The sequence below is a fragment of the Saccopteryx bilineata genome, chromosome 1 (genome assembly GCF_036850765.1).
Source record: "Saccopteryx bilineata isolate mSacBil1 chromosome 1, mSacBil1_pri_phased_curated, whole genome shotgun sequence".
Lineage (NCBI taxonomy): Eukaryota > Metazoa > Chordata > Mammalia > Chiroptera > Emballonuridae > Saccopteryx > Saccopteryx bilineata.
In genome coordinates, this window is record NC_089490.1 from 316710974 (window position 1) to 316738364 (window position 27391).

The 27391-nt window shown below is 35.1% G+C and overlaps 1 protein-coding gene across 4 annotated transcripts in view; it reads right to left on the bottom strand.

Annotated features, from left to right (window-relative positions):
• The window catches only part of DYNC2H1 (dynein cytoplasmic 2 heavy chain 1), a 328872-nt gene that overhangs the window by 114731 nt on the left and 186750 nt on the right, over positions 1 to 27391 (bottom strand). For all 4 annotated transcript variants that reach the window (XM_066247664.1, XM_066247663.1, XM_066247662.1 and 1 more), the window contains 4 exons: positions 17001 to 17161; positions 12284 to 12409; positions 9626 to 9736; positions 7837 to 7992 (listed from right to left, as the gene is read on the bottom strand). In XM_066247664.1, coding sequence (XP_066103761.1) covers positions 7837 to 7992; positions 9626 to 9736; positions 12284 to 12409; positions 17001 to 17161 — 554 coding nt within the window. The remainder of the gene's footprint in view (positions 1 to 7836; positions 7993 to 9625; positions 9737 to 12283; positions 12410 to 17000; positions 17162 to 27391) is intronic.

Consider the following 27391-nt stretch of genomic DNA (forward strand, 5'->3'; position numbering starts at 1 on the left):
GGGAAATCAAAAAAAGACACAATGAAATAGAAAAATATTCCTTGTTCTTGGATAGGAAGAATAAATATAGTTAAAATGACCATATTACCCAAAGATATATACAAATTTAATGCAATTCCAATCAAAATTCCAATGTCATTTTTTTTTAAATGGAACAAAAAATCATCAGGTTTATATGGAACCATTGAAATCCCTGAATAGACAAAATAATCCTAAGGAAAAAAAATGAAGCTGGGAGCATTACAATACCTGACTTCAAATTAGACTACAGATCCATGATAATCAAAAGAGCATGGTATTGGCAGAAAAATAGACACTCAGACCAATGGAACAGAATAGAGTCCAGAAATAAAACCACATATTTATGGTCAAATCATCTTTGATAAAGAAGTCAAAAACACATAATGGAGATAAAAAAGCCTCTTCAATAAATGGTGCTGGGAAAACTGGAAAGCCACGTGCAGAAGAATTAAACTTGACAACAGTTTGTCTCCTTTTACCAAAATTAATTCAAAATGGATCAAAGACCTAAATATAAGACCTGAAGCAATAAATTACATAGAAGAAAACATAGGTACTAAATTCATGGACCTTGGTTATAAAGAACATTTTATGCATTTGACTCCAAAGGCAAGGGAAGTGAAGGCAAAGATAAATTAATGGAACTACATCAGACTAAGAAGCTTCTGCACAGCAAAAGAAACTGACAACAAAACAGACAGCCAACTAAACAGGAGATATTTTCAAACCAACAGCTCAGATAAGGGTCTAATATCCAAAATATTAAAAAAAAAAAACTCACAAAACTCAACAACAAAACAAGCAAACAATTCAATAAAAAAATGGAAAGAGGACATAAACGGACACTTCTCTCAGATAGAAATACAAATGGCCAATAGATATATGAAAAGATGCTCATCTTCACTAGCTATTAGAGAAATGCAAATCCAAAGTACAATAAGATACCACCTCACACCTGTTAGATTAGCTATTATCTACAAGACAGGTAATTACAAGTGTTGGAGAGGCTGTGGAGAAAAAGGAACCTTCATTCACTGTTGGTGAGAATGCAAAGTAGTACAACCATTATGGAAGTAAGTATGGTGGTTCCTTAAAAAATTAAGAATAGAATTACCATATGACCCAGCAATCTCTCTACTGGGTACATACCACCAAAACTCAAAAACATGGATATGTAAAGACACGTACCCCCATGTTCATCACAGCATTGTTCACAGTGGCCAAGACATGGAAACAACCAAAAAACCCTTCAATAGAAGATTGGATAAAGAAGATGTGGTACATATACACTATGGAATACCACTCAGCCATAAGAAATGATGACACAGGACCATTTACGACAACATGGATGGACCTTGATGATATTATAATGAGTGAAATAAGTAAATCAGAAAAAACTAAAAAGTATGTGATTTCGTACATAGGTGGGACACAAAATTGAGACCCATGGGCATAGATAAGAGTGCAGTGGTTACCAGCAGGAGGGTAAGGGAGGTAAGGGAGGCAAGGGAGGGAGTGGTGGGAGGGGAAGGGAATAAGAAAACCAAATGAAGTGTGACGGAGGACGATTTGACTTTGGGTGATTGATATACAATATAATCAAAATCGAATGTCAAAATGATCTGGAGAGGTTTTCTCTAAATCTATGTGCTCTCGTTGACCAATGTCACTCCATTAAAATTAACTGTCTAAATAAAACTATAAAAAATAATAAACAAAAGGGTGCTCTGGCCAATTGGCTCAGTGGTAGTGCATCAGATCAGCGTGTGGAAGTCCCGGGTTCAATTCCTGGTCAGCGCACACAGAAGAAGCGCCCATTTGCTTCTCCATCCTTTCCCCTCCTCTTTCTCTCTATCTCTCTTTTCCCCTCCCACAGCCAAGGCTCCATTGGAGCAAAGTTGGCCTGGGCGCTGAGGATGGCTCCATGGCCTCCACCTCAGGCACTAGAATGGCTCCAGCCACAGCAGAGCAACACCCCAGATGAGCAGAGCATCACCCCCTGGTGGGCATGCTGGGTGGATCCCTGTTGGGCGCATGCAGGAGTCTGTCTGACTGCCTCCCTGCTTCTAACTTCGGAAAAATACAAAAAAAAAAAAAAGAGAGAGAGAATAAACAAAAGGGGTCCTGGCCTGCTGTTTGAGCAGGTGTGTGGAAGACCTGGGTTTGATTCCTAGTCAGAGCACACAGGAGAAGTGACCACCTTCTTCTCCACCCCTCCCCCTTCCCCCTTCTCTTTCTCTGTTTCTCTTCTCCTGCAGCCATGGCTCGAATGTTTGAGCAAGTTGGCCCCTGGTGCTGAAGATGGCTCCATTGCCTCTCCTCAGATGCTAAAATAGCTCAGTTGCCAAGCAACAGAACAGTGGCCCCAGAAGGGCAGAGCACTGGTTCTAGAAAGGAGTTGCCAGGTAGATCCAGGTTGGGGTGCCTGTGGGAGCCTGTCTCTCTGCCCTCCTGCTTTTCACGTAATAATTAAAAAAAAAAGAATAAAGGAATAAACAAAACATTGCAGCTTTCATCAAAGGTGGCGGTGTGGGTGGGGAGAAGAGTGGGATGAATACAATCAATCACTCAAATACATGCATTACTACACACATTTGGCCAATGTGTGATGGAAAGACATATACTTGATCTATATAAGAAAGAAATTTGATTTAATCTGAGGTATGGCAAAGTCACCCTGAAAGGGACAGGTGTAGAATTTATAGAAAGACAAAACTAGATAGATAGGATAATAAAATTAAAGAATTTTTGTACTGAATTATAGAGGTGATGATACAAAAAAAATATAGTAAAAATGACTTCTAAAGTTGTGATGGTGGCATCATTCATTGATAAGTGAAACAGTAAAAAATATAAAGTTTGGAAAGGAATATCATGAGATCATCACACAAAAGTGTTTAACCAAAACTTATTGAGTGCCTGGTATATACCAAGCACTGTTTTGGTCAAAGATAATACAGCAATGAACAAAAGACAAAGTCTGTGCTTTTGAGAAGTTTATGTTCTAATACTTGCATCTGGAAAAAAATAGAGTTTTCAGTAATTTTTTTTTAGACATCCAACAGATTAGGTCAAATAAATATTTGGATATACAAGCCTAGAGCTTACAGAATTAGGAGTCACACAAATAAATTTGGAAATCACTAATATTAGGACATTGTGAAAACAAGAGATTTAAACTTCACTCACTAAGTTATACTATACCTAAGAATTAAAGATCTGTTAGGGATATCATATAACTCATCAACAGTTAATAAAGTTACTGTAATATTTGAGATAAATTTTCTACCAACTCAAAGTGAAGTCTTATTAATAACATTTCATATATCACTCTAGTAGATCTTCTTTGTAAAATGTTTTTAAAAATTAGATGAGTTAAAGATTAATCAATACTTATAAAACTCAAATTAGAAAAGTATAATTACTGATATAGTGTTGGATAAGTAATGATTTTTAAAATTATGTTACAAAATTTTGAAAGATTAATTTGTAATTCATATCATATTTTCTGATAGGAATAACGCTATACATATGGAGAGCTTCTCTATACGTATAGCCAATCAACTCCTATTTAACCCAGTTGGATATTCAGGCACTGTGTTAAATGTACCTAAAAAGATGAATGTGATAAAGGCTGTTATCAAATGCTCACAATCTCATAAGAATAACAAGATATCAAATAACAAATATGAATTAAAACTGATACTACATCAAGTACTCTATTAGAAGTACTGTACAATATACTACCCTGGACAGTTGGCTCAGTGGCTAGTGCACTGGCCTAGTGTGCAGATGTCCAAGGTTTGATCCCTGGTCAGGGCACACAGGAGAAGTGACCACTGCTTCTCTTCTCCTCCCTGTCCCACTTCTCTCTCTCTTCCCCTCTCACAGCCAGTGGCTCAGTTGATTTGAGCTTTGGCCCCAGGTGCCAAGGATAGCTCGGTTCATTTGAACAGTGCCCCAGACAAGGGTTGCTGGGTGGATGCTGGTCAGGGCGCATGCAGGAGTCTGTCTCTCTACTCTATATCTCTTTACACTTAAAAAAAAGTATAATATACATGTCTAAAATAGAGGAAGTTAATTTTGCAACCAAACATAGCATCACAACAAAAAAAAGCAAAACAAAATGAGGAAAATAGGTAAAATAGCTTTGTAGAAGTATACATCTTTATGACATGGTCTCTAGAAATTAATGGTATACTATATTTTGTCTGCTTTTACCTCCAATTTTATGATATTCATGAGAGCAAAATTAGAGTGTGAAAAAATGACATTTTCAGTTGCTTTGTGTGTATGAAAGTGAATTTGTATATTCTCTATGCAGAGCACTTTAGTAATATTATATTTATGAATTTTTTTAAACATACCTATCTTTTGACACAAAAATTCCAAATTTAGAAAATGGTCACTATAAATAAGTGCCAAAAGAGGCAAGTATAGGCAAAGATTCTGTAAAAGTGAAGAATGAAAAGAGTATGCATGACCACCCAACAATACAAAACTGCTTAAAAACATGTATATTCATATAATTAACACAAATATTTTATTTTTTAAAGTGAGACAAACTCCTGCATGCACTCTGACCAGGTTCCACCTGGCAAACCCATCTTGGGCCGATGCTCAATCAACTGAGCTATTTTTAGTGCCTGAGGCTGATGCACTTGGATCAACTGAGCTATCTTCAGTGCACAAGGCAATATTTGAACCAATCAAGCCACTGGCTGCAGGAGGGAGAGGAGAGAAAGGGGAGAGGAAGGGGAAAAGAAGCAGTTGGTTGCTTCTTTTTTGTGTCCTGATGGGCGATCAAACCTGAGATGTACATACACGGGGCTGACACTCTATACAATAAGCCACCAGCCAAGCATAAATGTTTTAAAATTAGGTATTACATACATACTAATATTTAACAATCTCTAAAATGCACTGATTATTAAAGTAAGGTACAGAACTGTATTTGTAATGTGCTGCTATTTAAGTTAAAAAGAATATCTGAATGTTATAAATACATGAAATATATTTGTATATTTATATAATATCTCTGAAGGAAACCAAAAAAATGGTGAAGTGTTGACATCGTGGTAACAGACATAGATTTCAGGAGGACAGAGGGAAGAGACTAAATTTTAATTGCAAAGTTTTTCATATCTTTTATTTGTTTTTATTTTTTATTTTTGTATTTTTTTCTGAAGTCGGAAACGGGGAGGCAGTCAGACAGACTCCCACATGCGCCCAACCAGGATCCACCTGGCATGCCCACCAGGGGGCGACGCTCTGCCCATCTGGGGCATTGCTCTGTTGCGACCGGAGCCATTCTAGTGCCCGAGGCAGAGGCCACAGAGCCATCCTCAGTACCCGGGCAAACTTTGCTCCAATGGAGCCTCGGCTGTGGGAGGGGAAGAGAGAGACAGAGAGGAAGGAGAGGGGGAGGGGTGGAGAAGCAGATGGGCGCTTCTCCTGTGTGCCCTGGCCAGAAATCAAACCCGGGACTCCTGCACGCCAGGCCGATGCTCTACCAGTTAGCCAACTGGCCAGGGCAGTTTTTCATATTTTTAAAACTTATACTATGTAAATATATCATTTAATAAAAAATTAATGTCATCTTAAAAATACTTTTTTTCTCAATAAACGTGGATCATTTTTACTATCATTTATCCATCAGATATTAACTGATCTATTAGTGTGAGGATGAATGTCAGAAGAATAAGGGCTTTGGAGAAAGGTGGGCCTGGCCATTTCCAACCAGTATAGTTTTTTAGGTGTAATGTTTAGCATTCATTACCATTGAGATCCATTGTCCTATTTTGTAAAATGAGAAAATTAAGCATACCCTCCTATAAGTGTAGTATTTAAATTATATGAAACAACACATTCCTGTTGTTATTTACCATTTAATGAGTTTTACAGCTATTTATTGACAGGTTATAGTCAGGCACTGTACTGTATTAAGCACTATTTCATTTAATACAACAAAGATAAGCATGATTGTTATTCCTACTCAGGAGCTGAGTAAACTGTTGCTTATTGGAGCTCAAGGAAAGTGGCTTAGCTAGGAAATTCTAGAGTAACTCCATATCTGATGCTCTTATTATGACACATAACAAATACAAATATTGATTGACTTACGACCTATGCAACTTACAACCATTCGACTTTACGACGACAATTGCTAGCCACGACTGCTCCGCGTCTGGCAGCGCAAGCATTGCCCAGCTGGGCATACAACAGTGCGGACCAGCTTCCGGCAGCACTACCATCTCCGTGTGCACCATTTCAACTGTTATCCCAGACTCGGTACAGCAATTTGTGTTTGTGTCTTGGATATTTTTCATCAAACCCCTCCCAAGATGTCTACCAAGAGGAAATTGTCTTTTCAAATATTAAACCAGTTGTACTGGTAATGCAGTATTTTACTTAAACCTGACGAATGTAAAAATAAGAAACAAAATGGTGTAGAGATGATACAAATGGCATAAAATGAACAAAGAAAATTATGATATATAACAATAATGAAAGAAAATTATGATAAAATATGACTTAAAGATTTTTATAACAGGTACAGAACTGTATTTGTAATGTGCTGCTATTTAAGTTAAAAAGAATATCTGAATGTTATAAATACATGAAATATATTTGTATATTTATATAATATCTCTGAAGGACACCAAAAAATGGTGAAGTGTTGACATCATGGTAACAGACATAGATTTCAGGTACTGTACATATAGCCTACTCAACTTACGACCAAATTGTGTTATAACCTGTCTGTCGGAACCAATCGTGGTCGTAAGTTGAGCACTAGCTGTAGAGAGAGAGGCTAAAAGGGAGGCAGGTAGAGAGGGAAGTATGAGGAGTGATTATCACAACAGAATTAGGGAAAGTTTAAAACGAGGATGAGAAAAATTTAAAGATGAAAGAATAATGCAATTGGTGACTAAGATAGGTATTTGGCAAGAAGGGAACATTGGTACCAGCGAGGGCTGCCATGACAATGTGGTCTACTGCTTGTAATAACAATAACAGGGAGGGCCTATGGTGAGAAAGAGCTTGATGAATTAAAGACCATAAAGATGTCTAGTCTAGTATGACTGAGGTATAAAGAACAAGTGGAAACAGGGGTCTGAAGAGATAGACAAATCTTTCCTTCTGGACTAGGAAACTTGCATATATTTTCCCAAACACAACAGAAAGCCATTTGTTGGATTTTAAGGAGAATAATAAAGTGATAAAAATTATATTATTAAAAAATAATTCTGGCTCCTAAAGAGAAGTAGCCAGAAGCATTGAAAGGCTACCTCAGAAAGTAATACAGGTGAGAGGTAATGCAGCTTAGAAAAAAAGTGAAGAAAAATGACAAGCTTGAATTATGTTTTGGAAATAAAATCAATATAACTTGATAATGAATTGAGCAGAAGACTAAGAAAAAGAAAATAACTCCCAGGTTCCTAGTTTAAGGAAATAAATGGACCTCAATAATTTTTATTTAGAGGAATATACTAAAAGAAAGACAGGGATAGGGAAGGGAATTCAGTTCTTGAACTTTGAGATGCCTGTTAAGATATAAAACTACAAAAATGATGCCTAACAATGATTAAGAGCTTATGATAGTTCACACATTGTTCTACACAATTCAAAGAGAGATGAATTATATAACTATATACAATCCAAAAGATTAACAGAAAAATTCAATTAAAGATACAAATTTATAAATCATGAGCCACATTATAAAGTAATCCTAGCCATTTCTACTAAATTATACAAATACTCTACCATTAAAAATATGTACTACTTAATATATCCAAGACTAATCTTATTTACCTGTGGAATAAAATTTCTTCTTTCTTGACATGCAGCATGAAACCATGCCAAACTGAAGAGAGCATGAGCTCGATGTATATCACCTTTTTTGCCAATTTGCTCGGGAGTCCAGGATTCATAAGTACGCATTAAATTCTTCTTTAAACCTGGAGGTGACTAAAGAAAAAAAAATAACAGATATAATATTTTCTTAAAACAAAAAATAAATATAAACTATTATGTAACACATTTGAGAACATATTTTAATGAAGAAAGTTTTACACCATTACCAAATTTACTTCAATTATTTCATTATGTACTTCAAAATGTACAAATATAAAACTCCTTATATCTAACACGTCATCTCAATTATAAACACAAAATAATTTTTTAAATTAAATAGCCTATAAATCAATATTCAAAATAACCAAATAAGTTTTATATGAACATTAAGGTATTTTACTAAAATGGTCTCCAGTAAATGGTTTACTGAAATGACTGTTCTGCTACAATCCTTTATATTCTATTTTTTCTTAAATAAAAAAATCTTGTTTAAAAATTAAAGAAAAATAGTATTGACTTTTTAAGTACATATCCCAATTTATACTTTTAAAATAAAAATGTTTTGTTCATTAAACATTAACAAAAAATATCATAAACAGGATAATTTTCTGAGTATTATTCAATAAAACATAACATTAATAGGAAACTGAACAACCACTTAACAGTTTTTAAAGACACTATTCTAAAGATTATGCAAAATGGATAAATCATATATAATTAGAGAAAATCATATACAAATACAGACTAAAAAATAACAAATACAAATCATTACTATGTCAAATTATGATATAAGGCCAAAGCTATATATACTTAATAAAGTCACAAGGTTAAACTAATTTCAATATTAATGCAAGTAAATATGAACCAATTAAGCATTCAACATAAGAAATCATAAAGAACAAAAGCAAATACAAATCTAAGGAAAACATTGAGAAGAAAAAAATAAATAAATAAGGCACCAAATTCAGAGAATAGAAAAGATTAGTATGACAATGATTATTTGGAATAAATTTTTAAAAACACTCGCAAATAATTTAAAAAGAAAATAAATAATAAAATAAAGATTTAACAATTTTTAAAGATAATGTATACTTATGTATATAGCATATGTATACTAATAGTTTTGAACATAATGTACTATGCTATTTTCTAGCATAAAAATCACCAAACATTAAATAAAACTAAAAATTTCCATGAAAATGCAATAAAATTATCTCCCAAAAGGAAGGATTCTGGAGAAGGCTGCATTTTAAGTTAAAACATTAAAGGAAAAGTTTCCCTGATGTATTCACTCTTTATTAATTGAAATATCTACTGTGTTCTTCCAACATTTCAGGTATTATATGATAAGAACAAAAAAGTAAAACAACAACAAATATTGCTCCTGCCATTATGGCTCATACAACCCAATAGAAGAGTACCCTGGGAGAGTGTCTGGAGAAGATTCTGTTGCACAATAAGGTAAATATGGTTAACACCACTGTACCATATACTTAAAAATGATTAAAATGGTAAAATTCATGCTATGTATCTTTTATTATGATAAACAACCAAAAATATGAAGTAAAATCTGGAAGAAAAATTTAAATGTATTTTTATAAATGCCATCTTATGCCACTATTTATGTATATCATACTTCATCTAAATGGAAAATTTCACATAATAGACAGTTGTTTACAGAGTCTGGAAGGCATGTAGAGATCACTGCACTAATACAACTAGTGGTTCAAGTTTTAGATCTTCTTACCTCATATGTTATCTTCAAACTTGACTGTAATAAAATAGGAGTAAAGTTGGGATGAACTTCTGCAGTGAGCCAAAGACGAAAGGTATCTTTAGGTTGAAGAGTATTCAACTCCTTGTTATATAAAAACAACAATAAAAATCTACTTAAAAACATCCATAAATTTCTATATACTATTTCTAATTTTCGTACTAAAGTCTTTGTGACATTCTGATATATTTCTCAATGTTATGATTACATTTACTTTAAATATACAACTTCTCTATTACTAACTTAGTGTAATAGATGAGAACTTGGACCTGCAGGTAGCCATCAGGTTTAAACTCCAAATTCTGCCATTTATTTGCTATGTGACCTTGGCTCCTATGCTCACACCATTACTAAGCAAGGAAAACAATAGCACCTACCTCATAGTACTGTGTAAAATACTTAGAACTGCCTGATACATAGTAAGTACAAAATAAGTGTTAGCTGTAATTGCTATGCCTAAATAAACAGTCATCTTTAGGCCTTCAGGTTCCCACTGCTTCAACTGGTACTTCCACAAAACTTTTATAGTGATATCCACTCCTTTATTGATCATTTTTAGTGCATACTACTGCGTATGGTATAAGTTAAAACTATACCATACAAATTGATATGCCCATGCTGTATGTTTAAATCACTTAAGTTTTTATGCCTCTGTGTCTTTACTCATTATATGCTTTCTGCCTATTATTATTCAATACTTTTATAACCTGACAAATTCTTACTCATTTTTCAAAGTATATAATTCAAATATCATATCTTAGGGGAATATCTTCTCCAACTCTTCACTACCACAATCCCAAAGAATTAATCACTAATGATATTTTGTCAATTATCTTCTGTAATATTAAATCATACTACATACTTGCTAATGTGGTCTGTCTTTTCTAAACTAAGTTCCTAATAGGTACAGATTTTATATGTAACCATCACCTAGGACAGTTCTTGGTTTTTTTGTGTACTCAGCAAAGTGTTTAATGAATGAATTAATATATTTTTTAAATTTATTTGGATGACATGGTTCACCAAACCATACAAGTTTTCAGTGTACAACTCAATATAATACCATTTACAAACTGCTTTATACTCTCCGCCCCATGCAAGGTCTCTTTCTGCCCATGTCCCCCCTCTTTGTCCTCTACCCTTACCTCAACCTTCCCTTCCCCTCTGGCTATTGCCATCCTTCCTCTGTATCTATGTGTTATTTATACATGTTTTTTGGCTAATATCTTCACCTTCTATTATCCAGTCTGCTTGCCCCTTTCCTCTGAGAGCTGTCCACATGTTCCCTGTGTCCATGCTTCTGTTTCTATTTTGTTCATCAGTTTAGTGTGTTCATTAGATTCAACATATAAGTGAGACCATATGGTATTTGTCTTTCTCTGCCTGGCTTATTTCACTTAGCATAATAATCTCCAGGTCCATCCATGCTCTTGCAAAAGGTAACATTTCCTTTTTTATGGCTAATATTCCATTGTGTAAATATACCACAGATTTTTTTTATTCACTCACCCACTGATGGACACTTGGGCTATTTCCAGATCTTGGTTATAGTAAATAATGCTGCAATGAACATGGGGTGTGTATCTTCTTTTGAATTAGTGTTTCTGGATTCTTAGGTTATATTCCCAGAAATGGAATAGCTCAGTCAATAGGCAGATCTATTTTTAATATTTTGAGGAAACTCCATACTGTTTTCCACAATGGCTGCATGAGTCTACACTCCCACCAGCAGTGCACAGGGGTTTCCTTTTCACCCATCCTCATCAACATTTGATGTTTGTTGATTTGTTGATGATAGCCATTATGACAGGTATGAGGTGATATCTCATTGTGGTTTTAATCTGCATCTACCTGATGATTAGTGACACTGAACATTTTCTCATATACCGATTGGCCATCTGTATGTCTTCTTCAGAGAAGTGTCTATTCATACTTGTACTGCTGAAATTAATCATGATACCCTCATCTCAACTACACTTAGCTCAATCACATAGAGCTTTCAAGCAACATCATTTTATCTTTTAAACCAACTCTAATTACACAAAGCAGAGTCATCTTTGTTAAACACTAGACTTCAATCCAGGTTTGCATTTATGAGCTATCAAGCAATTTGTTCCATCTTAAGGTTATTTTCATGTTGGGGCCACTGCATTAAATGAAATGATTGCTTCAGTTCACATCTTAGCTGTCTTAGCAACTAGAATATTTGTTCTACAGTTCTCTCTGATTTGTCTACATCTCTTCTCCCCATACAGCACAACAGAACAAGAGAAAGTACTGTTATAAATATAAATTCCACAATCCTTTAAAGCACTTACTTATTTTCCCTCTGAAAAAAAAGTCTCTAAATCTCCCTTCAATCATGATTAATATATTCTTGGCTTTCCATATATGCCTTTACATATAGATTTTTATAAACTTCCTATTTAAAGATCCAACTTGGTTTGTACAAATGTACACATTTAAGAAGAAAATACTTAAAAGATTTTAAATATCTCAAATACTAATTTTTAAAAAACATCATAAATAATGCATGGCTTTTTTATACTGATGTCCCTAAAGATTAGTGAATTGAGCATATTACATACATATATATATATTATTATTTGTACCACATCTATCTGAATCTACCTTTTCCAGAACTGGTAGCCAAGATACCACTAGATGTAAGTTCTTCAAACAGAGCCAGTTTCCATTGTGAGCACATTCTTTTAGCATATGAATTGCTAAGTCAGCTTGACCTTGACCCATGGCAACCTGCAAAAACAAACAAAAAAACCTAAAAAACAAATCTGATAACATGTTGTAGCACATAATCAGGGTTCTCAATTTTTAATAAGAAATATCAGACTATATATATATATTTATTTTTTTGACAGAAACAGAGAGAGACAGAGAGAGGGACAGACAGGGACAGAAAAACCGAAAGGAAGAGAGATGAGAAGCATCAATTCTTTGTTGCAGAACCTTAGTTGTTCATTGACTGCTTTCTCATATGTGCTTTGACTAGAGGGCTACAGCAGAATGAGTGAGCCCTTGCTCAAGCCAGCAACCTTTTAGCTAAAGCCAGCGATCATGGGGTCATGTCTATGATCCCATACTCGAGCCTGTGACCGCGCACTCAAGCTGGTAAGCCTGCTCTCAAGTAGGTGACCTCAGGGTTTCAAACCTGGGTCCTCCATGTCCCAGTCCGATGCTGTATCCACTATGCTACCAACTGCTCAGGCTCAGACTATGTTTTTATTAAAATATATTATCATTACAGGTTTGCAAATTATAGAATGGTACAAAAAATTTCTGAATAGTCTTTTGTTCCTCATCCCACTATTTCTTATAATTCTTACCTTCTCAAACATAGGCCTTAAAAAACGTTTTCTTTATAACTATAATCTCATTCAATACTTTGAAATTTATGTCTCTTAATTTTTCCAACATTGCACATATTTGGCTCTCAACCTGCTGGTGTAATAGAACTATCATTCACTCCCTGGCCCTAGGAAATCCTAACATGATGATGAGTTCAAGACTCTACCCAGTCATTTGCTCCTCTATTGCTGCTCAGAGGGACGAGGTAGGGAGGAAAAAGAAAAAGGAGAGGGGAGAAAATAAAGGCATAGAAGAAATGAGAATCCTAACCTCTACAATCCCTGTAGTCCATCTACACCTAGACCACTCATGTAGTAGAATAGGTCACTTTATATAACAAAACTTCCAAGCATTAACATATTCAAGCAGGAGCAGGAAGATCCTAGATAGTACACTCAGTATATAAGATTTCTCTGTTATTTAAATACTTAGACTTAGTGACTACTTAAGTCTAAGATTCTTCAAAAGTTTTAGTCAAGAATCTAAAGTGGATATATGCCACTTACCATATCAAGTCTAAACTCCTCCATTTTTAAAAGGACAATTTATATAATACAGGGGGGTCCTTGAGTTACGACAGTCTAGACATACGATGTTTAGAGTTTAGACACTCACTCCCATAAAAACTTTAAAAAATTGAGACATGAGTGTTTCCATCTGATGCCGTTAGCATTGAACTTAGGACTACATGGTTGAACTGGTTTGGCTGCATGTGGCGGAAGAATACGCAGGAACGCAGCATATGAGTGAGGGAGTTGGCATCTCCCTGTATGCTTACCTAGGCTATTTTGGACTGTGTTCCCTTTATGTTAGGCTAGGGCAGGGGTCTCAAACTCGCAGCCCGTGGGCTGCATGCGGCCCGCCGAACAATTTTGTGCGGCCCGCAGACTAATCCACGAAGTTCAAAATATTTTGGATAAAATTAAGCCTAGGGGCCTACTTGTATTTTTCATTTCTCTAGCATCCTAGCTAGATATTAGCTTAGTTAACAGCAGTTGTGATGTGAACTACAGTTTCTGGTCGTTTTGTGACACTGAGTATAAACTGCATGTACGATTGTGCTTGTTGTACTGATTTTTTTTTTGTTTTCAACTGCAGTGAGAAAAGTGTTGCGTAACAGTTGCCTTTTATAGACCTAGTGCGGCCCGCCGAAACGCTGTGATCTTGCTCTGCGGCCCACATGCTGAGTTAAGTTTGAGACCCCTGGGCTAGTGTGTTCTGACTTACACCAAAATTCGGGTTAAATCACTGTCGTAGGAATATAACTGTGTTGTAACCCAAGGACCTCATTGTACTTGTATATCAATATAGCTATATCTATGTATATATGTATATAACATATAACTATACATATATTGGGAGTCCTGGCTCAAATCTGTTACTAGGTACATAGTGAAAACATTTTTGAAGAGTACTCTTATAGATTATTTCAAATCATAGTGATTTCTTTTTTCATAACAAATACAAGATACCACTTCATTGTTTTTCAATTGACTTTCACAAGTATTGATTTTATCAATTAGACTATAAAGCTTTTGAAAGTGAAAATAATGTCTAATTCATTGCATATTAAAGTGTACAATAAAACAGGTAATAAGTACTCAAATATTGATTTTGTTTTGAATTTTCAAGGTGTAACCTGGAACTAAGCAAATAGAAGGGATGAAACAAATACTGGTTGAACTGTTTCAATGCAATATTTATATTTATTAAAATTAAAAAAAAAATGAAGGCATGTACAACATAATCTGAGAAGAAGGATATATTACTGAACTGAAATGGCAGCTAAAAATAGGCAATTTAAAATTTTCCAAAAGGCATAAGTTATGTGAAAGCAGCTTAAAGGTTCATGAAAACTTATTAGAAAATATTTACTATACTATGAACAACAACAAAAAAATTAAGCACAGCTGGAAAATGGTTAGCCCTTCCCCCCAAGAAAACCACACCAGTTTATTAAAAATTAATTTCTGCATTAATATATTATTAACCTTAGCACATATATTCAGCACAGCAACACAATTTTTAATATATTTTTAAGTGAGAGGAGGGGAGATAGTGAGATAAGACTCCCATATGTGCCCTGACTGAGATCAAACCGACAACCCCGTCTTGGGCTAAGCTTGAACCATCTGAGCTATATTCAGTGCCCAGGGCCTATGCCCAAACCAATGGAGTCACTGGCTGTGGGAAGGGAAGAGAGAGGGAAGGGGGAGGGGGAGGGGAAGAGAAACAGATGGTCGCTGCTCTTGGGTGGCCTCATCAGGAATCAAACTCTGGACATTCATAGGCCGATGCTCTATTAATTGAGCCAGCTGGCCAGGCCGCAACACAGTTTTTAAGTAACATAAGTATAAATAGATATGTCTATATGTAAAGGTTTTTACTACATTAAACAGTTTTGCAAATTCAGTGCACAAAACTCCAGAAGTTTAAATAGTTAAACCTACCGTGAATGCACTTTTTTATCTTTTTGCCAACATTACTGCAAACAGACACAACCTATAATAATGGTCTCTCCTTCCTTAAGATACCTTACTGATAACTGAATATTGTCCTAATAAGTTTATTAATATACTATAACTACGATTGAATGAAATTCCCTAAGGTTGGGCTCAATTGTGCAGATTCTGCAGTCTTTTTATTTTATTATCATCTATTTATGTTCCTCATAACATTCTACTTTTCATTTATGATTTTATTTTTTAATTATTATTTTCCCAATGAAAAACATTTATTTATTTGTTTGTTAAAAATAGAGAGTAATTGAATTTTCAAACTTCCATGCAAACTGAATTGATAAAAGGAGGTAACATAAATTAAAGTTTCTAAATTCACCTCAGGAATAAATGGCATTATGTTAGATAAAATATTTTTTAATTTATGTATTTCTATTATTTCAGTTTTTGCAGATATATATTGCTGTTTTATTGGAAAAAACATCAAAGTAAAATTTTAAAGATTATTCTTAAAATGTAAGCAAATTAACACATTAGTTTCCTATTACTGTTATAACAAAGTACCACAATTTAGAGCCTTAAAACTAGACATAGTTATTACCGTAACAGACTTCTGGAGATTAGAGGTCCCACTGGTCTAAAACCAAGGCATTTGGTTTTAAACTAAAAGAAGTACTAAAGGGCTGTGTTCTTTCTGGAGGATCTAGAAGAGACCCTTCCCTGCCTTTCCAGCTTCCAAAAGCCATCTCTGTTCATCACCCCGATCTCCATCTTCAAAGCAGCAGCACAAACAGTCTGACCTCTCTGACCTCTGCTCCGGTCATATTTCCTTCCCTCAATTGACCTCCTCTGCCTCCCCTGTATAAGAACCCTTGTGAGCCTGACCAGGGAGTGGCGCAGTGGGTAGGGCATTGGACTGGGACCCGGAAGACCTAGATTTGAAACCCCGAGGTCGCAGGCTTGAGTGTGGACTCATCTGGCTTGAGCATGAGGTCGCTGGCTTGAGCATGGGATCATAGACATGTCTCCATGGTCACTGGCTTGTGCCCAAAGATTGCTGGCTTAAAGCCCAATGTCACTGGCTTGAGCCCGAGGGCGCTGGCTTGAGCAAGGGGTCACTCAGTCTGCTGTAGCCCCCCAGTCAAGGCACATATGAGAAAGCAGTCAATGAACAACTAAGATGCCACAATGAAGAATGATGCTTCTCATCTCTCTCCCTTCCTGTCTGTCTGTCCCTACCTGTCCCTCTCTCTGTCTCTGTTTAAAAAAAAATTAAAAGACCCTTGTGATTATACTGTGCCACATGGATAATCCAGGATAACCTCTCCAAGATTAACCTAATTATATTGGCAAAGTTCCTATTACCATGTAAGGTAAAAATGTCACAAGTTCTGAGGATCAGGATGTGGACACTTTGGGGACATTATTTGGTTTGCCACAGCAAAAATGCCCATCTCTCTAATAGAATCAAGTATAGCAGGAAGAGCAATAACTGTAAAAACAGCAGGGTGATATGTTCTGACCTGGTGGTAACAGTCTCCACTCCTTTCCTCATTAGCAAGTTCTTGAAGTTCCTGAGAAGGATCAGCACCCGGAGAAATAATTATCAAGATGGGTTCAACTTCTAGTGTCTCTTTGTATAAGCGTTTGAGATTTAAAGGAAGTGGGGACAACTCTTTCAGTCCTAAAAGATATATTAAAAAAATTAAAAATAAAAAGTAAAATGACTCAGAAAAAAATCTATTAAAATGAATCACATAATCTATAATAGAGAATAATTATGTAAATTATAATAATCCCATACATATTAAAGTTTTCACATTCTAAAATCATTCAGACACTAGTAATAACTAAGATAAATTGAATGCTTCAAGTGCCAGGCATTTTTCTAAATGCTTTAGATATAAAGTGTCTAATCATTGTAACACTATGAGGGAAGTCCTGATGACCACATTTCAAAGATGAAGAAGCAGACAATCAGCATTGTGGTCTTATATACAATTTTCTCCCAACAAGACTGACATAACCTTCCATCTATACAGCTTATCCTTCCTGTTTGTGATAGCAAAGCACTTACTCTGTGCAAGGCATATGGGGAATCAGATTTCCACATGAACTGGTAAGAATTTCACTGTTAGGATATAGGATAAAATTATTTCTGTTTTCTTTCTTTCTTTTTTCTTTTCTTTTTTTGAAAGAGGCAGGGAGAAAGTGAGGCAGGAACATCAAGCTGCTCCTGTATGTGCCCCGATCAGGGGAATTGAACCAGCAACCTCCACGTTCTGAGCCAATGCTCCTACCAACCAAGCTATCCAGCGATGGCTTATTTTTTTTATTGATCTTTTTAGAGATACAGAGAGGAAGGGAAAGAGCAGGGAGGGAGAAGCAAAGTATTCATTTGTTGTTCCTCTCAGTTGTGCATTCTTTGGTTGCTTGCTATGTGGGCCCTGACCGAGGCCAAACCTGCAATCATGCCCTTTCGAGAGGACACTCTCAACTGACTGAGCTAACTAGCCAAGGCTAAAGTTATTTCTTATGTCCATGCATTAAGAGAAGAAAAAGTAGTACAGAATGAAAAGAATGCTTAATTTGGAAACAGAAATAAATAGCTTTCAGTTTATGTTTGTTAGCTGAGTGACCTCTTACAAATCATTAAAATACACCATGTCTCAGTGTCCCCAATTGTAAAACAGAGATAAAACAATCCATAAGTCATTTGGAAGTAAAATAAAATATAATAATAAAAACATTCCACTTATTCATCACCTACTCTATGCTAACTATTATAACAGGTAGTTTATTTTATGTGTAATGACACATACATAAAGAAATCAAATATCTTGCCTACGGGCACTCAGCTGCTAACTATATTCAACACAATTCATCTTTGTCTTTTTCTATTCCGAAGCTCTTCACAAACCAGAAAGTCCAATACAGACTAAAAATATAATTTCTCCATTATATTTAAATCTTCTCCAGTATATTTAAAATTTGAATGTTTCTATTATTAATGTATTTAGTGAAGAAGCCAAGCTAAAGAAGACCTACTTCAACTGGTAATCAGAAATAAACGTTTGAACTGAAATAGTAATGAGAGTATGACACAAGAGTTAAAAAAGAGGGTGAGTAGTATGTATAGAATGACTACATGAGCCCTGGGCAGTTGGCTCAGCCGTAGAGCATCGGCCCGGAGCGTGGAAGTCCTGGGCCTAGGTTCACTTCCCCAGTCAGGGCACAGAGGAGAAGTGACCATCTGCTTCTCCACCCCTCCCCTTTCTCTCTTTCTCTCTCTCTCTCTCTGTCAATAAATAAAATCTTTAAAAAATAATAAAAAAAAAGAATGACTACAGAGGCAAGAAGGGCTTCCCTATATCCTCAAAAGTAGAAATGAACAGATAACATTGCACCTCAGAAATTCTAAAATATCAGAAACAACATATAAAGGCCTTCTGAAGCAAATACTTTACAATATGAATTCAATGCCATCAAGATGGGCCAAAAAAGACATTTCTAGATGACCATCCTGAAAAGACAAATTTCTCACTTTAACGACTTCTTTTGTTCTTCGAAACAGCAAACCATAAGAATAATAAATCTTCAAAGGCAGAAATATTCCTGCCAGGTGAAATTTACCCCAACACCCACTTAAAATTGATTAATTGCTTCCAGAGGCATATCATGTGAATTTTATTTTTAACTAAATTTAAATTGCTATCAATCATCCTGTTTTAAAACCTAATGGGAACGATTTCTTATGTACTCGTGGCAATGTAATAAGAACTATTTTCACTCATTCAGACATTCTTTTATGTATGCATAAAATCAATAAACATTCTAGGCCAATTAAAAGCACTGTCTAATAAAATGTATCAAAAGCCTTAAAAATGTTCATGGCTTTTGATTCATTAATTTAAATTTAAGAATTAATTTAAGAAATAATTTAGGATATGAATGCAGAAGGATGTAAAAAAGACTTTCATTATGGAGTCTGAATAAGTAATTTCTGATAGCCATGTAATAGAATACAAGTTATAAGAAGAGTGATTTACTAAAAAGCAGATTGCTCAGCAGAATAGACATGATTCCATACTGTAATACATACACATCTCTTTGCCTAAAAAGAACAGAAAGGTATATGTTAAAATATTAACAATGATTATCTCAGGTGTTCATGTTTTTATTTTTCTATATCTTCTCATAGACCTCTTATTAGATATATTATGTGATAAAATACATCAATATATATGAAGATATTTCCATATTAATTGAAAACTGATTAAGAGATGTTTTACTTGAAAAATATAGAAACTATATTTCAAAAATATAAATGCAGACTGCCGTATCATTTTTTTTTTTTTTTTTTTTTTTACTTACTGATTTTAGTGAGAGAGGAAAAGAGAGAGTGTGAGAGAGACAGGAACATTGATCTGTTCCTGTATGTGCCCTGACCAGGGATTGAACTGTCAACCTCTGAGCTTCAGGACAATGTTCTAACCAACTGAGCTATCCGGCCAGAGCTGCCATATCATTTCTTAATTTAACAAGTATAAACTATAAACTCTATGAGGGCAGGAATCATATGCATTTTGCTCACTATCTTATATCCAGAGCTTCCCAAAAATTCAAATATTACTTCTCTACTCAAAATTCCACAGAAGTTAAATATATGTTCAACTCACTTTATAGAACATTTTAAAGTATCAAAAGATTTTGGATTAGAAAAAAACTCACGAAACATATACCATTTAAGAAAACATAGATGATACATTCATGTTACTTGGAATTCCGTGTCTGCCATTCTGCCCACAAAATTCCAATAAAATCTCCATTGCATTTTTAGTGAACTGAGTATATAATGATTAATCTTCTTAACCCAAGTAATTTTAACTCATACTATTAGAACTGCAGTGTAAATCATTCAAAACATTCACTAAAATTAAAGGGACCAAAATGTTCATTGCATTGCAAATTATCATAGTGTAGAACAACTTGTAAATCACTGGGATATTATAAAGTGACCATGCATCTGTAAAATATATAATATGCTTTCAAAAGGAAAATATACTGAAAACTTAAATAATTTAAACCTTTATTATATCTTACTTTATACAGGAAAAATACTGATATAATAGAAAATAAATAATTTACAGTTTGAAAATATAAGAATATAACTCCTGCACTTTTCAGGTTGTTAAGAAAGTAGAACACTAATATCAAACTATTACAGGTGGTAAGTATAAAACTCATTCTTCCTTATTAATCTCATCCTCCCTAACAAAGAGACTAATAAGCTAAAGTCAGTGTTGAAGCAGAAGAAAGAAGCAGGAAAGATGAGGCAGAGGAAACGATCAGAGAGATGTGAAGCATGAGAAGCAAGCAATCTGCCATTGCTGGCTCTAAAGACAGTGGAAGAGGGAGATAAACAAAAGAATGCAACTGTCTTCTAAAAGCTGAGGACTCCAAACTACAGAAATGGAAATGAGGACCTCGATCCTACAGCTGCATGCAGGTTCCGTGAGGAACCAGAATAAGTTTGGAAATGGATTCCTCCCAACAGAGCCCAGATGGCCAACACCTGGATTTAGCCTTGGGTAATTCGGAGCAGAGAAAACAGGTGAGCCCACCAGACTTCTGGACAAGAAAACTGTGAGATAATAAATGGATGTTGTTTTAAGCTAATTTGTGACAATTTATTACAAATGCAATGGAAAATGAATACACATTTTCTTATGTCCTTTCTTTCCGTTTATACACAGACTTCACAAGACACACTGATCCACGGAAGCAAGGTACACAGGTTTGGGATGAGATGCTGGCATGAACAAGAAAAGTAAAACTATAAAACTAGAAGAATTCTAAGAGCAATAAAGGCTTTTCAGTGGAGAACTTTTTTAAAAACTTTTTTAACAACAATTATTTATTTTAGAGGGAAGAAAGGAGAGAGAAAGAGAGAGAGAGAAACATTGATCTGTTCCTCTATGGCCCTGACCAAGAATCAAACAGGCAACCTTTGCGTTATGGGTCGATGCTTAACCAACAGAGCTATCCACCTGGGCTGTGGATAACTTTTAAGAAGTTACTGATTCCTGTAATTATTGCAGCACCTTCCAAGAACATGTCTTTTAAGACCTCTCTACACAAAACATAATAGCTTGCTAAGAATAGTTAATAAAGAGTCAAAAGTAAATCAGAATTACAAAAGTCGTAATATTTGCATCTGGAAACTATTATTTTCAAAAAGTAATATAGCAGATTTTGCTACTACATAAGGCTTGATTTGTAGGATTAAAGTGGCATGCCTAAAAGTTTTGAGGATTCCTCTAATAAAATCTGAAATCAAAACTACTTTCATTAACACATTCTAAAAGTAAGTACATATTTTAAAATTTATAGATTATAAAAAGGATTGCTAAGCTTAATAAAAATCTTCCCATATGAATGATGTTCAAGAAACTACATTTGATGTTCCCACCACAAGAGATATAATCTATAGTTACTCATTTTATTGCTATATTTCTTCACTCATTACCCAGAGACACCATCCATAGAGGAGAGGAAACAAAACTATTCAAGAAGATATCTTGTTATTATAAAAAAAAATTCATCTTTGTATTCATTCCTGTGCCCCTCATAATTTTTTAATGATGTTTAAACAAAATGGTATCATTCACTGTTCTTAGAGTTGTGAATGACATGACTAGGGGTGTTGAACACACAATATAATACATAGGTGATATATTATACAACTGTATACCTAAAACCTATAAAATTGTATTAATCGATGTCACTCAATAAATTCAATAAGAAAGAAAAAAAAAGAAACTACATTTGAAATCAAATGTCTAAAATTTGATTAGAAAGATATAGTGCTTGTCTTTCTCTGACTGGTCTACTTCACTTAGCATAATGTAATCCAGGTTCATCCTGTCACAAAGAGTAAGATTTCCTTCTTTCTTTACGGCCAAGTAGTTTTCCATTGTGTAATTGTACCACTGCTTTTTTATCCACTCGTCTCCTGATAAGACACCTGGGCTGCTTCCAAATCTTGGTTGTTGTAAATAATGCTGCAATGAACATAGGGGTGCACATATTCTTTCAAATTTGTGTTTCATATTTCTTTGAATATATTCCCAGAAGTGGAATTGCCGCGTCGTAAGGCAGGGGGATTGATGGGAGGTAGGGGGAGGAGATAGGAGGATAAATAGTGATGGATGAAAACTTGACTTGGGGTAGTAAACACACTAAATATAGTGTACAAATGAAGTGCTGTGTAATTGTGCACCTGAAACCTGAGTCAGTTTGTTAACCAGTCTCACCCCAATAAATTCAATAAAAAGAGATAGTGCTTGTCATTCTTCAGCAATTTGACATTTTAAAACTTATTCATACAATAAAAACTCCAATTTTATATAAAACAGTACTAATAAAACTACTTGACCAAATAGTCATCCAGCCATATACCAGTACACATAACTTCTGCTTAGAAATAGGTAAGGTATGGTTTTAGAAATATATTAAACTTGCAAAGCATTTGAATATGTGACTATCATGAGATTGTTACTTAATGCTATTAAACCATAAATGTCATTTAACGTGGAAAGTATATAGTACCATAATAGAAGTATTTCAAAGAGTTGGTAGAGGTTAAACCTACATTTTAATAAAATAGGTCATTTGCAATCTGAAACAAAGAGCATATATTTAAAGACTAAATGAGTGATAAAAGAATATACTCTTTAAAAACTCTATGAAGGCCCTGGCCGGTTGGCTCAGTGGTGGAGCGTCGGCCTGGCGTGTGGAAGTCCCGGGTTCAATTCCCGACCAGGACACAAAGGAGAGGCGCCCATCTGCTTCTCCACCCCTCCCCCTCTCCTTCCTCTCTGTCTCTCTCTTCCCCTCCTGCAGCCAAGGCTCCATTGAAGCAAAGATGGCCCGGTGCTGAGGATGGCTCCATGGCCTCTGCCTCAGGCATTAGAATGGCTCTGGTCGCAACAGAGCATCACCCCCTGGTTGGTGTGCCGGGTGGATCCCAGTCGGGCGCATGCGGGAGTCTGTCTGACTGCCTCCCCGTTTCCAGCTCCAGAAAATACACACACACAAAAAAAAGAAAGAAAGAAAGAAAAAAAAAACTCTATGAAAATTGCCCTTAAACTTGCATTGAATTACATAAACAGATAATAAATATATAGCCAAGTCAGATAGTATTACTATGTCGAGAATTATAATAAGTTGATTGTTGGTACTGGTTAGATGACCCAGAAGGACCTCCCTGAAAATGAAATGTTTTATCTTTTTAATTGAATTTATTGTGGTGGCACCGGTTAATATAGGTTTCAGGTATACAATTTTATAATACATCATCTGTATACTGTACTGTATGCTCACTACCCCAAGTCAAGTCTCCTTCCATCACCATTTATACCCCCTTTACCCTAACACTACCCACACCCCTTTCTCTTTTGTAATTACCATACTATTGTCTGTGTCTTATGAGGGTTTTTTTTTTCTTTGCTTAATCCATTCACCTTTCCCATCCAGAACCCCTACTCTATTACCCTCTGACAGGTATCAGTCCATTCTCTATTTCTGTGATTCTGTGTCTATTATTTTATTTTGTTCATTAGGTTCTACATATAAGTAAAATCATATAGGACTTGTCTTTTTCTGACTGGTTTATTTCACTTAGCATAATGCTTTCCAGTCCGTCCCTGCTATTGCAGAAGGCAAGATTTCCTTCATTATTATGGCCCCTTAGTATTCCATTGTGGGAATGTACCACAGCTTTTTTATCCACTCATCTACAAATGAGCATTTGGTCTGCTTCCAAATCTTGGCTATTGCAGATAAAGTCAGAATGAACATAGAAGTGCTAAAACAAAACCCTTCAATACCTAGAAGAAAACATGGACAGTAAAATCTCAGACATTTCTCACAGTAATACTCTCTCTGATATATCACCTCAGGTAAGAGAAACAAAAGAAAAATAAACAAATGGGATTACATCAAACTAAAAAGTTTTTGCACAGCAAAAGAAACTATCAACAAAATAAAAAGACAACCCACTGGATAGGAGAACATATTCACCGATACTTCTGATACAGGTTAATATCCAAAATTTATAAGGAAATTATAAAACTCAACATCAAAAACAAAAAAGCAATTCCCGTATTTCTGGTAGGATTAGTGACAGAGGTACCTTCCCTAAAATTTTTTATGATGGAGTTGGGAGGGAAAGCTCTAATTGCACGCTTTAAATCAGGGGTAGTCAACCTTCTTATACCTACTGCCCACTTTTGTATCTGTTAGTAGTAAAATTTTCTAGCCACCCACCGGTTCCATAGTAATGGTGATTTATAAAGTAGGAAAGTAACTTTACTTTATAAAATTTATAAAGCAGAATTACAGCAAGTTAAAGCATATAATAATGATTACTTACCAAGTACTTTATGTCAGATTTTCGCTAAATTTGGCCGAATAAATCTTTATAAAACAACTTACTATAGTTAAATGTATCTTTTTATTTATACTTTGGTTGCTCCGCTACCGCCCACCATGAAAGCTGGAACGCCCACTAGTGGGTAGTAGGGACCAGGTTGACTACCACTGCTTTAAATCATATCCCAGGAGATCAGCAGCCTTATCTCCCAGAATATATACAAACCCCCAGGCTAAGGTCAACACACAGCCTGGAATTAACAAAGTGTCTAGAAGAAACCCAAGAGACTAAGGGAGATAAAGACACACAAACAAGGGAGAAACAAAGGGGTGATGGCAGAAAGAAACAGAGAACCTGCAAGGGTGAGACAAAGAAAGTAAATCTCCTGATCTCCTTTGATCATAAAAACTGCCAGCCCAGCGGCCAGCCCTATCTCTTCCTTTCTGATTGCCATGATACTTTTTTCCTTTTGCATTGAAGTAAGTTTGAGATGGATATCTATCACGTGCAACCAAGAGATAGAGGGACAAACATTCTGCCCAAATAAGTAAAAATTATCTAGTGGAGAAACATTCTATCAGAAGTGAATAAACAGGGACATTTCCTCTCCATGCTTATGGGAAGAAAAGCGCAGAGAATGTCCCGATGCACTTCCACATACCAATCTCCAACCAACCAAGTGACCAGGCTAGAGGGAGTCTCACAATCTGTGTGTGCAATACAGTGTACAGAGATGTGCTGTGGAACTGGGCACCTGAAACCTATAAAAATACGTTAACCAATGTAAACCCAATAAATTCAACTAAAAGTCTGTGTAAGTGAGCATATGCATGTTCTGGTACAGGAGGAAACAGAAGACTGTCATTATGTGAAAAATTAAGTCTTATGGGTCGAATTGTTTCCCAAAAAGAAATGATGAAGTCCTCACAAATTATCATATTTAACTTCAGATAAGGTTTTGCTGGAGTAAGAGGGTCTACTAATCCAACAGGCCTGGCTATAAGAAGACAGCCAGGTAGAAATGCAGATGCATAGGGAAAATGTCATGTGACAATAAAAGCAGAGATTCGAGTTCAACATTTGTAAGGCGGGAAAGACCAAAATTTGCCAGCAAACCACCAGAATCTAGGCAGAGGCAAGAAAGAGTTCTTTTACAAGTTTCAGAGGGTGCAGAGCTTTGACAAGAGCTTAATTTTGGACCTCTAAGCTCCAGAACTATAAGACAATGAATTTCTGTTGCTTGAAGCTAAGTAAGTGGTACATAGGAAAGCCCTCGGAAACTAATACAATAGGTTCGAGTAAGAATGAAAATATGTATAGAATAACTTGACCTAAGGTTTAACAAGACTGTTTCATATCAGTACTCACCACCAATATCCCTCTAAACTGAGAATAAATTTGATTAATTCAGTATTTAATCAGAACACAGGCTTTGGAAGTGGGTTTGAATTTTGTCATGTATTAGCTGTGTGATCTTGTGTCCTCATCTTTATATAGATATATTATAAAAAAAAGCCCCTTCTCAGGTTGCTGTAAGAATTAAAAAGCTGATACATGTATAGCACTTAGCCTAGTACCTGGCATATATCATAGTAAGAGCTATTTAATTTTTAGCCACGATTATTATCATTATGAACATTAAGTTTAAAAGAAAGAATGTGTTCACTAGAATAAAATTGGCCATCTGAAGAGACAATTTCTCAAAATAATACCCTGATATAACTAACTATAACAGCTTTATAAACTAACAAAAATGATTATTTCAAAACTACAAAGTTTTCCAACAATAAGCCTAGAACGTCTAGTATATGTTTTAAATTTCACAGAACTCTGAGCTAAACTTATTTATATGAGAGAGTCTAATTTAGAGAAACATATATAAAATGATGTTAGGCTTACTTGATTGGAATATATGTAAGTTATAGTTAATACAAAACAGTTTCTATATAAAATTTTGTATACATATATATGAAAAAATTAAATAGAAATGATTTCTAAGAAAATTTTCAGCATACTATTTTAATTCTGAGAGACTTTTTATTTCCAACACATTTCTAAAACCTCCTGTAGTTTAGAATAATAAAATCCATTATTCTTGGATGGTTCCATGTTTCAAATAAATCACTCTTCATAATCTTTCCTTAACATAGTTTTCCCAAATTTTCTTGCCAAATGAAAGCATGGTATAGTTCTTTATTTTCAAATGAGTAATCATTTTTAATTTTTCAGGTAAGACTATCTGTAAGACTTAAAAAATACTTTGCACAGTTTTGTTTATAATCTGTTAGACACACAAATTTCATTTTTTTTTGTTTTAGACAGAGCAAAAATAACTCATTTTGAAGGCTTCTTTACCTAAGAGTATAGCATCTGTATGTCTTACTTCCATTGTCTAAATCAAACATTTGATTCCCAGCTTTGAAATCCTAATCTTGGAGACATGTCTAAATATCTAAAGACCTTCAAAAGGAAATAATT